The sequence below is a fragment of the Mytilus trossulus genome, chromosome 3 (assembly GCF_036588685.1).
Source record: "Mytilus trossulus isolate FHL-02 chromosome 3, PNRI_Mtr1.1.1.hap1, whole genome shotgun sequence".
In the NCBI taxonomy this organism is placed as follows: Eukaryota; Metazoa; Mollusca; class Bivalvia; order Mytilida; family Mytilidae; genus Mytilus; species Mytilus trossulus.
Window position 1 is genome coordinate 20,111,735 of NC_086375.1, and position 19,172 is coordinate 20,130,906.

Genomic DNA, 19,172 nt, shown 5'->3' on the forward strand with positions numbered 1-19,172 from the left:
ATGTTACATTAGCCTGGGATCCGGTCCAATCTAGCTGCGATTAGTAAGGTCAAGATTAGCCAGGATCCCAGTCTAAATTATAAATGTTACATAAACCAACCAAACCACATACAGAACTTTGCGCTCAAATGTAATTCTTGGTAATTATACGGGTAACTTCGTTTAAGAAAACTTATACACACTTTATCATTAATATATTACCTGGCTTTTGCATATTCACGTTTTTTTTATGCTGAACTGTAGTCGAATTCAATTTTATAAATTTTTTTTTACATGAAGCAATAGGAGTAAGAATATTTATTTCGCGCCAACTTAACCAGCATCATATCAATCAGCAGAATTATTTACCGGTATTTTTGTGAAATTTCAGTTCTATAGGTTATCAATTAGAGAAATTTTGGTAAGTATTACTTATTTATGTTAAGGTTCTACTTATGTGCTTCTCTAGACCTTTTTGGCGGTCCATTTATCTCAATACTATCTCCGATGACAGGAATATCAACTCGACCTATTCGTGTCGAAAGTGAAAATCCAATCTATTTTATGTAATAATTTCTTCTTCAACGGTTCATGCATTAATTTCGTATTATTTGATAACCAATCACATTTACGTTGCATGTTTGCATGAAAATGGTTATGTACATGTATTAGTGAATTGTAATGGCGATGCAGCATGCGAGGTCAGAGCGCGATCACGTGACATTATTATTTGTAAACAAACATGCTCCCCGTGTAACACGTGTCTGAATTATCCTTTCAAAGTGTTATGAATCTCTCAATCACTATTTTTAAGATATTTTCCTTTTTGTTTTCAGGTTTGCATATCAGTAGTGCAAGTGAATTAGAAATAGTTCCGAGTTGTGTGTGTGTTTTTTTTAATAGTCTATAGAATTAGAAGGTAAGTCTACATAAGTTATATTTACATGTAACTAAAGTCTAAAAAGATGACTCCACTTTCCCTCTATATTTAAAACCCGCTTACCAATTTAAACAGCATTTGCTCCCCTTGAACGCTAATTTGCCCCTTCCCCGTCATTTCCCTTTAAATTTGCTCAACAGTCATACTTATGGTCCATTTACATTAACGGCTGATTTGTGATTTTACCATCTTAACTCAAATTTTCATATTGTACACATTTGACCATTCAGTATGAGTTCCCATGTTTTTTGTCTTATATGAAGGGGTTTTAGGTCATGTTTTCCTAAACATCTTATTGCTATTTGTCTGTCTGGATTGTTAAAACCACAAAAACAGATAGTGATGAATATGCAAGTTTTCAACAATCCCAGAAATTACACCTTATCTAATTATCGCTATTTAGTCCAATCTGGGAAAAACAGTCATACATTGTATGTACAACTTCCTGTTTGGGTCATGCGGCCGAAAATAAAGGTTTTTTAGTAGAGAGCTGAGGGAGGAAAAACTTTAGAAAGCGATCATCAAGAAACTTTAATAGAGTATGATCCACTTTTTTTCGAAATTAAAATTGAAGTAAAAAATTATTTTGTTTAAAGTATTTACAATAAGTTAAAACGGGTCTCATTAAAAAGTATTGTGCATGGTGAATTGTTTCAACGGCCCCCAGATAGCTTCAACTGGATAAAAAAGTTGTGTAATTTTAGAATTTATCCGGTATGGAATAAATAGCGATTAGGTGTATTGACATCCATAAAAAAATATAGGAAGTAAGATACATGTAACTCCCCTTTAGGTTTTGATAAATATTGGATATGACATTAAGAAGTTATAAAACTTTATTCTTTGAATATGTTTCTAGCGTAACATGCACGCTTAGTACTGCTTTTTATACGTCCGTCAAAGACAGGACGTATAAAGGTATACAAATGTCAGGTGTCCATCTGTCTGTCCAGCGTAAACATGTGGCACCGTAACTTGAGAACGACTTATCCAAATTTCATGAAACTTAATATAGTTGTTTCTTATGATGGTCACATGATCTGTACTTTTTGGTGATAATTCAAAATTTCATATTTGAGTTATGGGTGCAATCAACAGTTTTTTTCTATGACGTCACATTTTTAGGGACCATGCATAAGTGACCCTTAGTGGTGGACTGATTAATAAAGATACTTGTATAAAATGTGATATCACTGGAATCAGAATGTTCTCTAGTTTATAATGAAATAAAAATAATGTGTACTTTTAATATATTAAAAACATTCCATCCAATGAACATGGGGGAAAAAAGCTCTAATTTTGACAGAAAAAACTTGAAACCAGGTCATGTGCACAGACATGAAGACATGATCCATGCACATTTTTCATAATCAAAACTGTATGAAATTTGTAGGTTTTTACCTGGCCTTTCAAAAAAATCTTGTTTCAGGGTACGGTTTCCTGCTCCGAAAAGAGCTACAGTGGCTGCAAATAAGTTTTCAATTTTCACTGCCAAAAAAACAGGATGTTTACAAAGTTGTCTCCCCTCAAAACATGTAAAGTTAATTTAATTTTTAAAAATATTTCAATCATTCAACCTGTTTTAATTGAAAGCTAATTAACTATTTTTTACAATCAAACACAAAAAACATGATACTTTTGCACCAATTGAGTTAATAAACAGGGGTTTCCCTCCATGGTTATTTTTAGTCAGGGAATAACCCCTAGTTTTTTTATACGAAACTGTTTATAGCACCCTATTGAGTATTTATCATGTTTTTTCCAAGTCCGGATCCTTAATTAGTTTCAAAAACCGGAAGTGTGCCATTTGGCCACAGACCACAATTAATTTCTCTATCATTTCTTTTGAACATTTTGTATCATTAAAAAAATTGCACCATGCACTTTTGTCAAATTTTTTGTGTGTCTTGTGTATAGCACTAGTCCAAAAATATATCCAAAATTCAGAAAGATTGAAGCAATCACTTTTACAAATTTAGCCAATGTACATCCATACCCCTATGGACAAGTCAAGAGATGTTCCGAAAACTGTAAATATGACCTTTTTGCACTTGGCCTAATCACTCATTCCATATCAAAATCAGTTTAAATACAACATCCAAAAAATTATTTCACCTCTGATCTTTCATTTCCACCCAATAAAATCTAAGAAATGAGTGGGGAAGGGAAAGAAAAAAAAATCAGGAAAAATACACTCTAATGACTAATTAAAAGGAACTACATTCATGAACAACGAACAGTGGGGTCATTAATTGTGGTCTTGGGCCATTTGCAATGTTTTTGAAGCACCTGCTGTGCTAGTCTCGTTACACCAGAGTTATCGTTCTTACTGCGAACTATAACGTCTGGTTGCGATTGTTGAAGTTGATGTAAATATGCAATTATTCATGAGCCTCTTGTTGGATTCCCAACAATTTTTTCTTATTACGGGATTGGATGATATTATTATAAACACACCCATCTTTATTTATATCAACATGGCGGAAGACCTCTTTAACCATGCCTTAAACGCTGCATTAAGAAAAAGAAATATAACGTATAATCTTAAAACATTACAAAAAGAATGCATACAATCAGTTTTAGAACATAAAGATGTTTTTGGTATGTTGCCAACTGGCTACGGCAAAAGCCTTATTTACACTGTCCTACCGGATTTATTTTTTATACACCAGCAGCTTTCAATTGTCAGCAATATCACACCTGTACTTGAGCGTGATACTTCTATTATAATTGTAATTTCACCTCTCGTTAGTTTAATGAAGGACCAAGAAATCGCTTTCAACTCTATGGGTATCGACTGTGCCTATCTTGGTGACATGGACGATAAAGGTAAATACATGTATGCCCTCCTTCCCCAAACTCGCCCCCCTAAAAAAAAACCACACCAACCAATAAATAAATCTTTGTTTACAGTAAGCTATACAAATTAAATTATTCACTTATGGTATCTTACTTGGGTCAATCACAAAAGCAGTACAAAGTGTTAAAGTACATGAATACAAGTCTTTTGTTATAAACAACATTAAAAATACAATGTGCATGCAAGCAGCAGTATAAGATAAACATTATAGATTTCATAATCTATCTCTGTTTGACTTGAGGTTACAGCAATATTAGAAGAAATTATATTTAGATAAACAAAAATATGTTGCTGCTTTTATGTATGTTCATTAACGATTCTATTCTAAAAGAATTGCAGGACTGAAAGTAAAAGATTGTTTCATATCATTCATATTTTGCAAATTAACTTCCAATTTGAAATTTAAAATGGGTCTTAGATTTTTTTTATAAATTTCACTCAGAGTTTTGAATACAAGCTATAAACCATGCAATGACCATGTTAAATAATTCAGATGAGTAAACCAATGGACACATTTAAATGTGTGTACACAACAATTTTGAAATACATTTTACACCATTAAGCAACATGCACTAGATTACAGGCTTCTGTTTTGTGGGACAGGTACATATATATTAAAATAAAATTATAAGTACGTCTGAACAAGTGACAACTCTAAAAAAAAACTCTAAGTAAAAATTATATATATATAATATAAGACTATATAATTACTCTAAATAACAGCCCAACCATGTTAGATCTGTACACTTGCTTTTGTTTATGTATACATATATAAAGTCTGTGATGGATTCTATAAAAAACTATAACACATATTATAATGTATATGTACAATATAAATAAGAAGATGCGGTATGATTGCCAATGAGACAACTCTCCATCCAAGTAACAATGTATAAAAAATTAAACAGTTATAGGTCAAAGTACGGCCTTCAACACGGAGCAAAAGCTCACACCGAACAGTAAGCTATAAAGGGCCCCATAATAACCAGTGTAACACAATTCAAACAGAAAAACCAACGGTCTAATCTATTTACTAAACGAGAAACATATATGAAATATACTAACAAAAGACAACCACTGAACAACAGGTTCCTGACTTAGGACAGGTGCATATAATATATGCAGTGGGTTTAAACGTTTTACCTGGCGCCAACCTTCACCCTAGACCTGATACAGCAGTACAACATTACAACAATAAAAGACGCACTATAAAATATTAATTGAAATGGCTTAACTCTATCAAAAATATTCATATGAATAAAAAAAAAATACAAACACGAGAACAACACATCTCGTGACAAAGCACAAATACAACAATAAAAACCATGTGTCCATACAATAACGACGTTGGAGTAATAATAAAAAAGGGGGGGGGGGGGGGGGGGGGGGGGGGGGTCATGAAGTAATTGTCTTTACAAAATGGCTGTCGAAAAATCACAACATAGTTTAAGAAATATGTATTATGACAATGCATGTATATAAAAAAATACTTATCGTTATATATAAATACAAAAACTTTCAAAATAACAAAAGAAAATGATTAGTTTGTTTTCCAACATGTAATTTTGATGGTCTCAAAGAATCGTTTACCTCTATTTTATGTCTTGTTCAATGTTGTGTGTGGACCTAAAAACACAAAATGAAATTTAATTAAAAATGCTTTAACTGACTTCAGATTGACTGTGTTAAAGAGTTAGAAATATTTAATAAACAATTGAATTGGTTATACTACACAATACAAGACAGACAATCAAACTGAAATGTGGAAAAACAAACAACATTTTCTTGTTTTGTCATTTTGAAAGTTTTTGTATTACAAAGATTATTCATATATATACAAGTATTTCTACATGTATTCTAATCAGCACAACGATTTAAGATTATGTGCAAATTTGGGCAATCAATTATATATAAATTCATTTGTTTTTTTGTAACCTTTTCAGTGAAACTTAAAAACATAGAGAATGGTCTGGTACCAATATTATTAATGAGTCCAGAGAGTCTATTTAGTGGTAAATGGAGAAATTTGTTGACAAATAAAGTATATCAGTGTCATTTATCAGCAATTGTAATAGATGAAGCTCACTGTGTTGAAGAATGGTGTGTTATTAGATTAGTTCAATAATGGAATAATGTTATTAAAACATCACTCTTGCATTAAGAAAATATCACTTTTTAGTTATATACTTATAGTCTTCATTCCTGATTTTCAAAGAAGCAGTATAGGATATTTTAAAAATTAAATACACAAAAAACAGTTTAAAAACCATACACTGCTGCTTTCAAAACTATTTTTGTGTATTTGATTTCTAATATATAATTCTGTGCAACTCAAGAAACTTTTTTGTATATATATACATTGTATATATATGTGTGTGCATTGTGTAATTAAAGAGACCATTGTCACCAAAATATGTTACAATGGGTGATTCTTTCTCTTAGGGACATAATAATAAAATAAAAGCTGTTTGTCATAGGATTTTTTTTTGAAATTTGAGGGTGAAATTGCTATAAGAATTTTTAGTCAATCTCTTAGACATAGATATATACATAAATTAAATAATGTTTGAAGAATATGCAGCACCCTGCCTTTATTTTAGGCCAGTAAACAGGATGAAGACTTAAGTTTTTCTCACTTTTCATTTGAAAATTATGATACATTTGATGGGATATTAATTTGGTTATTTAATATATAAGATATTAAATTAATCAATTAAAATGTGCTTGTTCTGTCAGCTACAATCCCAACAATTGTCACACTTTTTTTTAATGAAATAGGGAAACTTTCACAATATTTCAGGACTGTTCCATTAAATCATACTTGTAACACAGGGAAGACACATCAAAGTTTCATACATTGATACGTGTTCAACTTACATTTAAAATGGAAAAGAAATCCAAGTCTATCATATTGTTACCCTTTTTGAAAGTGTTTTTCCTGGTATCAAGTCTGTTTTAATGGAAAGCTCTAAGATAATTTAAATGCTATAAAAAAATCATCACTTAATCAATTCACTATCACCAATGCTTTCCACTCACTCACCTGCAATTAAGAAAGAAGGACCATGTCATAGTTCAGAAAAAGACAAGACAAAGACAAAATACATGTATATGTATTGAAGTCTCCAAACAATGATGATGATACAAGCATCTATTTTGGATTTGACAAATGTAAGTAGATCTATACTATAAAATATATATCAAGATATTCTCCATACTTATTTTAAAAAGGCAAGTAAAAAAAAGTTATCAGAAAGTAAATGTACAGCTAAAAGATGAAGAAAAACTGTTGTATGCAAAAACAAATAAAATAATAATAAAGTTGAAAGGAATTTTAGGTTTGCACTCTATCCGTCTGTCAATCTGTCTGTGTGGCAAATCAGCTTTCCAAACTTTTTTTGTCATGCTTGAAGATATTAGTTTGATATTTAGTATATAGTATAACCATGACAACTTACAGATCAAGTTATAATTTGGTTCGGTCTGATGATTTTTTGCAGAGTTATTGTCCTTGGACTTAAAATTCATGTAAGAAATAAATTTTCAACTTTTTTTTTGTATAATTTAAATTTATGTGGCGTCACCTTTTAAAATAATCCATTATCACATTTCTTTCCAACTCTGATAGTGTCCACACCTGCATTACATGTTACAGGTTTTACTGAACCTCTTTCAAGCTGTTATTAGTCCCCTACCAATGAAGTTGAAGGGGGCTTTATGTTTGCACTCTGTCCGTCAGTCCGTCCGTCTGTCTGTCAGTCCGGCAAATCAGCTTTCCAAACTTTTTATGCCCCACCTACGATAGTAGAGGGGCATTATGTTTTCTGGTCTGTGCGTTTGTCTGTCTGTCCTGTGTCAGATTAAAGTTTTTGGTGAAGGTAGTTTTTGATGAAGTTGCCAAACAACTTGAAACTTAATACACATGTTCCTAATGATATGATCTTTTTAATTTAAATGCCAAATTAGAGTTTCGACCCCAATTTTGTGGTCCACTGAACATAGAACATGATAGTGCTAGTGGGGCATCTATGTACTATGGACACATTCTTGTTTTAACATGCTTGAAGATATTGGTTTGATAGTTGGTATATAGTATAACCATGACAAGTTACAGATCAAGTTCTAATTTTGTTCTGGTCGCATAATTTTTTTCAGAGTTAAGGCCCTTGGAAAATTCACATAATCTGTTTAACAAAAAATGTTTTTCATCATGCTTGAAGATATTGAAATTCATATTTGCCACATTCTTTAAACATGACAAGTTATTATTTATTATTTATTATTATTATACAGTATTTATAACAGCGCATTATATAATATTAAAATTACCCTAAGCGCTTTACAATATATTTCCATATACATATATAAGTATCAACAATAAAATACAAAAGCCCATGTTTAAAACTTTTAAAACAAAAAGATTTGAAAAATATAGCATTGATAAAACAATAAAATTTATATAAAATGGGCATGATAAAATTAAGGAGATATTGAATCGGTACCAATAAAAATAAGTTAAAACTTCAAAATATTTGCTTAAAAAACAAGTCTAAAATAACCAATAAAAGTATACTAAATTGAAAATTCAAATAAAGTAATATCTTAAAAATTCAAAATTACAATGATGTAGAAATATTTTAAGAACTATTAAAAGCATGTCTGAATAAATGAGTTTTTAATTTTTTCTTAAAAACGTTCACACAATGTATGTTTCGTAGATCACTTGGTAAATCATTCCACAGAACGGCTGCTGCTTTGTCGAATCTCCTTTCCCCATATGTTTTAGTTCTTACACGTGGCGTTGTTAAAATCATGGAATTATCAGATCTAAGTGCTCGCATTGGTTTGTATATTTGAACGAGTTCTTGTAGGTAGACCGGTGCCTCCTCGTGCAAAGCCTTGAACACATACAATAGAAGTTTATACTGGCATCGGTATGTTACGGGCAGCCAATGGAGAGACTTGAGGATTGGTGTTATGTGGTCGTACTTCCTCTTCCTTGTAATGACCCTAGCTGCTGTGTTTTGGACTCGTTGTAACCTTTGGATAGATGTTGCTGGGAGTCCATACAGTAATGCGTTACCATAATCTAAACGGGAGGTTACAAGAGAGCATACTAAGGTTTTGCATGCTTCTTCGGTAATAAAAGGTCGAATTCGTCCAATGTTTCTGATCTGATTGAAACATGATTTAGAAATAGCACTAATTTGTTTGTCCATTGTCAAAGTTTTCTCAAAATAAACGCCTAGGTTTTTTACGCACTCAGCATCACTAACAATGTTTCCACCAAGGTTGAGATTCATGTTTGAAAGGTCCTTCACTCGGTTTTTTGGAGCAAATAACTAAAGTTATAGATCAAGTGAGAATTTTGATCTGGTGTGATGATTTTTTTTTTGCAGAGTTATGGTCCTTGGACTTGGAAAAATCGCATAATCTGTTTTCCAAAAAAAAATTTCATCATGCTTGAAGATATTGACTTCATATTTACCACATTCTTTAAAAATGACAAGTTATAGATCAAGTTAGAATTTTTTCTGGTCTGAGATTTTTTTTGCAGAGTTATGGTCCTTGGACATAGAAAATTCATGCAAGAAATAGATTTTCTACTCCTAACAATTATTAACAGTTGTAATGTTGTAGATGTCCTGAAGATGTCCATGATGAAGGATATTTCTTGGTATTTTTTTTCAAGGGAGATAATTGAAATTACTTTGTTTAAAGATGACAATATGTGGCATTAGGTCTTGTAACTCCTCTTAATGACTTTAGCAATATTAATAAAACTTAATTGTACTCAATTCCAGTACATGACCAGAGAATGTGCATAAAGGAAGATATAATTGGTCTGAAATATTTAAAAGGAGATGCTTAACTTACTTATATAGATCAGATGTAGTTATTATTTTTTTCACTCATGAACACAGAGATATTTCTAATCAGTATCTATTTAAAATATTCTTTCATTGTGAATATAGCAATATCTAAATGTTTATGTATTTCTTCTATTAAAAGTCATTAATAGTAATAACACATTCATTCTGTGTCAGAAACTATGCTGTGTTAAATATTTAATCACAATCCAAATTCACAGCGCTTCTCCAAAACCGCTTGTCAGATTTACTTAGGGTTTCATAAAAGGTTAGACTTATATGTCTAGGGGAGCCATCAATCTTTCGTTTGTGCATTGGGGTATATTTAGAGGTATTTTTAGTGGCCAAAAGAACAGAGGGATTTACTATAGAACCCTATGGGATTTTATTTTTTTTTAATTTTTCAAATGACTATAACTTAAAAACAGGAAGTGATGAAGACACGCGGTGTGCAGTAATGATCACAGGACAATAAAACAAAGCAAATACAATATAAGGTGAGTCACTAGGGGTCAACCCCATCCCCTTCAATTTGAGAATGTTCTAATATCTTGTAAACGGTCCAGATCCCCACCCTTAAATCATATATATTCTTGTTTGGGACAATAAAACAAATCAAATGAAATATAGGGGGAGTCCCTCGGGGTTACCACCACCCCCTCCTGTTCGATAACTTGTAAACGTTCGAGATCACCACCCCTTAACCATATATATTCTTGTATGGATCAATAAAACAAATCAAATGAAATAAAGGGGGAGTCCCCGTGGGGTCACCATTACCCCATTCTGTTTGAGAACTTTTAAATGGTAAAGATACCCACCCCTAAACCATATATATATTCTTGTATAGGACAATAAAACAAATCAAATGAAATATAAGGAGTCTCTGGGGTCACACCATTCCCCCCCCCCCAACACACACACACTTTTTTGAAGTCTAGATCCCCACAAAACTCATCACAAAATACAATCATTTCAAATTTTCATTGTCATCAAATCCTTTATATGCGTGAGATCGGACAGTTATAATGGGAAAAATTATAGGAGTAGTACCACAGGGTTTATAATTACAGGGGCTTTGTTTTGGGAGACTTTGTAACAGCATCCTGTTATAATTATGTATTTTCCATTATAGGATGGGGTATCCTTAGTGAGTTGACTCACAGTTTTATGCAATACTCACATAATGCATAATACTGTCCACACTCATCAGTGTCCACTACATTGTTTAAGTATTTATTTATTCTGTCTGTATCCTCATACAGTTAAATTTCGTACCTTCATACCCAGAAAGCAGTCCTTAATTTAATAAAGAACACTGATCATATTTGCACATTCTTACTTTTTTGCAGGTTTATAAACAGGGATTGGGTTATGTATATGCATGTTTAAGAAGATTCTAACCAGCTACTCATGCATTATATGATTAGCTTGTGTTATAAATTAAAATCACATGCTATTTGTATGATCATTTGAGTTGCTAAATTAATCAACTAAGGATCATGATACAACATTGACAGCAAAAATTACAGTATTCTTCTTCTTCTGGTTAAGTACAGTCCTCCCAGGAGATTATTATTGTACATTGAATATTTACATATTCAATGTAAGGAAAACATTGTGTAGAACGTGCATATTTATACAGTGCAGTTGTGCTTAATTTAAATCTGGCTAAAAACCACTTAGCCATCTTACATATCTGGACACCCTGCACTCCTGGTTTGAATGACACTAAGGTGGTGCAGGTAACTAGGGACGCTGGTAGTCCATTCCAACTAATTATGGTTTGTATTTTCTAGTACATTATAGAATGTTGAACAAGGTAAAGTATCCATTTCTGATAGTTGCATGCTTTTATATTGAATCACAATATCACACAATTTAAATGCACTATTTACCAATACATCAATAGATCTCCATCTGTTCATTGGACACAAATTATAAAACAACTGCTAATTTTCGTTAACTTATTGTAACATTTATTTTAAGACATCTTTGCACCATATGCTGACTTACAGAAATGTTGTACAGTTATATAGTTTAATCATCGCAAGTATTTGATTGTTATTTATTTTATTCCTTTCCACCAAGCATGTAACATTTACATATAAGGGCAACTGGTTGACATAAAAATCATAAAAAAAAAAAAACATATACAAATGATGTATGCTGGAAAAGGGATCTGTAACATTCTAAGAACATATTCAGTTTTCTGAAGTAGATTGAGAAACCAGGGTTTATATTCCTTTGGAATTATCATTGCATTAAAAGAATTTGGTTATGATATTTTATGTTGGTCATTCAATCAATGAATATTTTAAAACTTAGATTACATCACAAGTTTATACTTTTAAAAGGATGAATTTTTATAAAATTCAACTTCAATAAATAAAATTTTGTCATCAGAAAGATATAACTACAACCTGTATTTTAGGCAAAAGAATTTAATTTGGCTTTGTTTTAAGATTTTACAAATCTGTTGCAATAAGAATAACAAAGAGTGGTTCATTGATTTTGTTCTCTGATTTTTTCATTAATGACTTATTGTTGCCTTTTATTTAAGAGACTAAATTATACCAATTATTTATTCTCTTTAGGGGTAACAAGTTTCGCACAGACTATTATAGAATTGGAGAGTTGAGGAGTTTAGTACCAAAAGCTGTTATATTAGCATTGACCGCTACATCGACATATTCATCAAGAAAGACAATAGCTCATATACTTGGGATGAATGAATATAAACTGGTAATGGGAAGTTGTGATAGGAGTAATATAAACTATTTTGCCCAAAAGGTATCATTTAGATTACATGACAGTTTTCATTGGGTAGTTTCCAGTCTTCGGGACAATTGTGAGCAATCACCAAAAACAATTATATATTGTAGAAACATAAAATCATGTTCACAAATATATTTATATTTTTTATCTGAACTAAGTGAAGCAGCATACATAGGCACCCCATGTGCAAAAAATTGTCTATTTGCCATGTTCCACCATTCCACACCAGACAAAAATAAAAAAAATATTATTGAAAATATGAGAAAAAACAGTATTACACGTGTTGTTATTGCAACAACAGCTTTTGGGATGGGAGTAGATATCCCAGATGTTCGATTTGTTATTCATTGGGGTGCATCCCGTAGCATACAAGGATTTATGCAAGAAAGTGGGAGAGCAGGAAGAGATGGTATTACATCAACATCTGTATGTTATTATCATCCTGTTGATACAGCAAAAAATAGTGCAGATGAACAAATGATCAACTACTGTAAAACAAGTGCATGTAGGAGAAATATTCTGGTTCAACATTTTTCTCCAGATATACCTCAATCTAACACCTCACATCCATGTTGTGATAACTGTATAAAGGAGTGTTCATGTTGTGATTGTTTAATGTTAAACAAAGATTTTATAACAGACAAAGAAGATAACATGCTTTGCGAAATTGATGGTATTAAACCTTATAGGCAAGTCTCTAGTGATCAAAGAAATGCAATTCAAATAGATTTAGAGAAAATGGTTGCTGAATTAGCCAAAGAACATGATCACCTTTCTGTTTTGAGTGTAGACATTTTAACCCATTTTAGCAAACAGATGATATCTGATATTGTAAACAACATTCATTACATTTTTGAAATTTCAGATCTGATGGATAACTTTGTTTATGAAAGAAGAATAGCTGATATGATCATAAATATTATAGACACCCAGTTAGATTGAAACTTAACTTGCATTAGCAAGAGATGTGGTAGTATTGCCAATGATACAATTATTTAGCAGAGACTGATTTACAAACAAAAGCCTTATTGTTACAATGTTGCTAATGAAACACCTATCCATCAGTTCAAATGAACTTGTTATTTACTTTGAAACTATTGACCAGTTGTGATTAGACAATTTTGTAAAATTATTAAAGGAGTAGGTCTGGTAAGAGCCAATTTTGGCCTCCAATTTCAGGTTCATCTAACGAAATATTTTGGACACTTTGTAAACTCTTAAGTGTCTATTTCAATTGATAAGATTAATTTTTGTGAAAGATTTAAACAGATTTAGTCATTAAAAATGCTCTGATTCAAGCTTAAATCAGAAAAACATATCAAATATGCCAAAAAATGTCACTTTTCAGATGGTTTTTGTCAAAAATGAAAGTGGCCGCATCTGTGTTCATCGTCAACCTTTATATATATGTTATGTATAATCATCAAATTCAACTTACATTTCAGTATTATGAATGAACACGATTGTGACCACTTTTATTTAAGAAGGAAACCATCTTAAATTTAACTAAAATGTTAAAATACATATATGTAGTGAAGATTTCAGTAATTTAGCATAACTTTAAATTTTGCTAATACCTGATATATGTACATTGTATTGTCAAAAACAGCCTATATTTATGTATCAGAAGCTTTCTACTTTCCAATGAATAGCTAAAAGATTACAATTTCACAATTTTGTAAAACTGCTATATTTTGGAGCAAAAAACGGGTCTTACTGAACCTACTCCTTTATTCACATCTTTCATATTATTAAAAAGCACAAACCGAGGTCTAATAATATTTGTTATCATTTCAGTTAATTCTGTTGGGTTGTACTCTTGAATATAAAATAATAGAATTTTGTATGATTGCCTATGCATTAGTTCAAATGAAGTGAGTGTAAGCAATTATAGGTCAACATATAGCCTTCAAACATGAGAAAAACATATACCATATGTAGCTATAAAAGGTCACTTTTCTTGAATTTACCTTGCTTTCCACAGGAGAACCATCATACAAAATCATCACCCAAGTTGGCACTATATAGAGGGTGTGGAGCAAGAGGGTGAAATTTGGTTGATGGTTATTAATGGTACCACTAAACTTGATGCTAGGGGATGTCTTGACCTTGTTGTAGGGTATGATTCATTCATTGTTATCTGTCTAATTTATTAAAAAAACATTTTTTGAAAAAGTGATCATCTGATGGGATACTCAAGTAAAGGCTCCTGACTAGGGACAGGCAAATATCAAATGTGGAAGGGTTAAACATGGTTAAGCGCTCTACCCTCCCCTAACCTGGAACTGTGGTGTAACAGTACAGAATAAGGACATAAGAACAAGCTTTGATAATTACGGCGTTATTTTTTCATCTTAAATGCCAAAAGTGAAAATTTTATTTGAATGTTTTATAGATGTTTCTTGTTTTGTTAATAAATTAGAGTGTTGGTTTTCCCGTTTGAATGTGTTTCACTGGTCATTTTGGGGCTCTTTATAGCTTCCTGTTCTGTGTGAGCCACATCTCCTTGTTGGAGGGCATACTTTGACCTATAATTGTTTAACTTTAAATACTTTTTGACTAGGATGGAGATTTGTCTGATTGGCACTCATACCACCTCTTCTTATTTATATATGTATAATGATAAAAACTTGTAACATAAGTGTAATAAAAATTTGCCTTTATATATTGCTATCACGTTGTCGTCGTAGACATTTTAGTTTCCGGACAATAACTTTACTTTAAAACAAGGAATTATTTGAATCTAGAATAATTTTCAATTCTGGAAAATTGAACAAAAATTATGATGAAAACTAAACCAACTAAATAGGGTTAGCCATACGTGCATGGCTAAGGGTGTTAGGTTAGTTCATACCGAAATAATAGTGAAAGTAAAATTAGCATTAGCCATGCATGCATGGCTAACCCTATTTAGTTGGATTACTTTTCTTCATATATTTTTATCAATTTTCCAGAATTCAAAATTATTCCTAATGCAAATAATTCCTTGTTTTAAGTGGTTGGATCTCTATGAAACTTCAACAAAAGGTTCAATACCCAAAAATGAAGGTTGGGATTGGTTTTGGGGTGATGGTTCCACTCGTTTAGGGAAAAGGGGCCAAAACGAGCATTTTTCTGGTTTCTGCACAATATCTTGTGAATAACTTCTTTTTTGATTGCTCCAAAATTGTACCACAAGGTTAAATACCACAAGTAGAAGGTTTGGATTGATTTTGGGGGTAAATGCCAAAACCGTTCAGGAAAGAGGGGCAAAAAAGGGTCAAAAAGAAACATTTTTCTAGTTTTCAGACAATAACTTGTGTGAAAGTGTATGGATATCTTTTAAATTGTACCACATTATACAAAATAAAATTTCTTTGAATAAAAAAAAATTTTGGGGTGTAAATTTTTTTTTTGGTGATGGGGGGTGGGCCATTTTTATTTTTTCAAATTATAGGTTTTTCTCAAAACTCATTTTGTATATAACAGTTTGACTAAGTATTGAGTAAAACTACAATTGAAAATAAATTCAAATTATTTAACCAATTTCAAGTTTTTGACTACATTTATTTTTTGTAAAATATTTAATTAAAATCCAAATTCAGACCTGCATCAAGCTTGAATATTGTGTCCATTTTTGACCTTACTGTTCAGCATTGGACATCTGCAGACATATCTAGCTGCACTAGGCAAGGCACATTTTTAGCCAATGGTATTTAGATAAGAAATACTTTACAGCAGGACAAGGGAGAATTTAACTTCAATGTTCTTATAGGCATAAGCTAAAAAGCAAGGAAGGTTTTCATAATTTAATTGAAGCATACTCCTAATAATTATTAGGTATCTGATTGAATGTTATGATTTTTATAAGTTATAATAACAAAATAGTTTCTGACAATAGAAATAGTATAATTGTGATTATAATAACAGATCTATTACAGATAAATACAATGTAAATGTTTGAAATACAAATTAAACTAATTGAAAACTTAGAATTGTTTTTTACTGCTCAATCAAAAAATTAACTGAATTAATGAGTATAATAACTTTGCCATGTCACTGAGAGATGACTAATGCGTTATTTTTTCATCTTAAATGCCAAAAGTGAAATAGTTGAATACAGACATTTTTTTTGGGTAACTTTTTTCAAACAACAAGTGGTATAACAAGTATAAATCAAAAACATCAAAGTAACAAAGAATGACAAAATTAGGTTTATCATAAAAATTAAATACTACATCAAAAACTATATTTACTGATCATGCCAAAATAATCAAAGATGAAAAAAAACACATTTATGAAGTGAATTATTTATAAAATGAGTATTATTTCAATGAAAGACAATTCTTTGCTTTTAATTTTTATAATTAACTCAATTTGGACAATGTATTTTTTTATTGATATGTACATGTTAAGTTTATTTTTTTGTTCTTATTCATTTTAGAATTTTTTTAACATCAGAATGATTCTGTATTGTAAATAGACATCTGTAATAAAATAATGAAAGGAAGAAAGATCCATCCACTACTCATTGACTATTTTTTAGCTCATCTTTCATTCTTTCTTTTTTTCACTTGACCCATTTAAGACCATTTTTCACATTTAATTTTCCATTTTCCTTAACTTGTAAATATCTGTCAAACAACTTAAACAATAACAAGTCAACTTGAACTGAATGTTTGTAAGTGTATCTAGTATACATTTTATAATTTAATTCTAACTCATATAAAAAAAGACAGATGTTGCTTAATAGAATATAGGTATAAAAACATTTTTCTACTTCATGTATCTTAAAAACTAAATCACATAGAGCAAACCAGGTTGTGAAGTAAAATGATCTACAGGTAAAGTTCTTCATGAAAATGAGAAGTAAAACTGATACCTAGCACAACATACATAAATATATACCAAAAATAAAGTATGGATTATTATCCAATATAAGCTTCAGATAAAATAACATTTTTAAAGCATCATATAAAATTTTAAAAAGTTATGTCCAGTACAACATGAGTGTGGTGGAGGTGCACTTCCAAAAATTCTAGGATACTTTACTTATAAAATTATTTTTACAAAAACAACATAAAAAGATAATAATCTCCAAATGTATTGTTCATAGCCTTCTTTACAAATTGAATCCAACATGATTGTTTTAGTTAGATTATCATGTACTATTATGAATAACTGTCAATTGTTTGTTAAAAGTGCTATAGTATTTAACGTATTTAATGTACAAGAACAATACTTTTATTTGTGTAATTAAATGTTATTAATGTTATTTTATGTACACAGTGAAATCTGTCTAAACAGAACCTAGTACAATGTATAAACAAAAAAAATGTCTTCACAAAACATGTTTTTAAGTTCAGTTATTTCAAATATTATGCAATTTGAACATGAATAAACCAATTATATTTCAAAACTGAACAAAAACTGGTCCCTACAAAGTTATGTTTAGACAGATTTCACTGTACTAGTATAGCTACTAAAGTATACTGTATTTTCTTTTATAAATCCACACTTTCAAATAACTAAAAAACATAAAACATCATATAAAATTTCAAAAAGTAATTTCAAGTACAACCTTTAAATAATGAACATGTTAGTAACATGAGCATGGTGGAAGTAAAACTAGAAAAAATATTAAAAATAAAATTTGTTTTTTGCACAAGTTTCCAAAACTTCTTGGATACTTTACTTTGAAATTGATTTTAGATAAAAACATAATAAAAATGATAAGAATCTCTTGTTAAGTTTTATATAACTTGAACTACATTTTAAGAGAAAAAACATGCAATTCACTTAATATTCATGGCCAAAAACTGCACATCAGTTTTCAAAAAGGTGATATTGATTTGATATACATTTCATTATCTATAAATGATACATTGGAAAAAAACTACACTTATACAATTTTAAAGATATTTGATTTCAAAATAATGTTAGTTTTTGTAGCTTACTAAACAAAGAACAATTTTAAATGTTCCTTTATTATGTTCATATAATTAAAATCAGATTTATATTTTGGTAGTCTTGAAAAAAATCAGTCTTCACTCTTCTGTATTTTTGTTTATATATTTAATAAATTTTGAACATTTATTTTGTTTATACTTTATATTTAGAATTATATATATTAGCTGTCTAAAGAATAGGGATATATTTTAATGCTTAAGCTACAAATGTAGTTATAAAATTAAATATAGATATGACATTAAAATGCATTTTTGCGCAAGGCATACTCTCCCTTTTTTTGGATGATGTATGTTTGAAATTCCTTAATGTCAATACTTTGAAACATATCTTTTTTGTCTTGTTTAATTGCAGAATGCTCCCTTCCTGGTACTTTCTTGAAGACATTCACATCTACCAGCTGTTTCACCAAAGTTTTTCTATCTTTGTCAAGCTTTTGTGTACGGTGAAAAGCAGATACTGGTGCAAGTTTTAATTGGGAATGTAAATTTTCTTCTATGGCATTTGTTGCCATCATAGTTTTCCCGATTCTTTCTACCACTTCTGCTGAATGGTTTGGACCGAGTAACTTTACTCTTTGTTTAGCATATTTATTAAGAAGTTCCATGACATAGTCGCCATCTAGGTTGTGACCTTCTCCACCCCTGAGGTTAATGAAGCGGTTATGGATAACTTCATGCCTTTGCCTAGGGGTGTACAAGGCATTAACACCTGCCATTAAAAGAAATCCTTCGAGACGATATTTAGTTTTATGTGCCTGATGGTAAAGAAGTGTGGCATACTTCCAGTGTCGAAGAAT

General features: G+C 30.8%; 1 protein-coding gene and 1 long non-coding RNA gene across 2 annotated transcripts in view; both read left to right on the forward strand.

Annotated features, from left to right (window-relative positions):
• The first annotated feature begins 324 nt into the window (after positions 1-324).
• Positions 325-19,172, forward strand: part of LOC134709273 (uncharacterized) — a 22,934-nt gene continuing 4,086 nt past the window's right edge. The window contains exons 1-2 of the long non-coding RNA XR_010105941.1: positions 325-400; positions 816-898. This is a non-coding gene — a long non-coding RNA (uncharacterized LOC134709273). The remainder of the gene's footprint in view (positions 401-815; positions 899-19,172) is intronic.
• Positions 3,392-6,045, forward strand: LOC134709272 (ATP-dependent helicase wrn-1-like). The gene is made up of 2 exons (XM_063569440.1): positions 3,392-3,748; positions 5,723-6,045. The coding sequence occupies exons 1-2, from the start codon at positions 3,397-3,399 to the stop codon at positions 5,902-5,904; spliced, it is 534 nt and encodes a 177-aa protein (XP_063425510.1). The 5' UTR covers positions 3,392-3,396; the 3' UTR covers positions 5,905-6,045.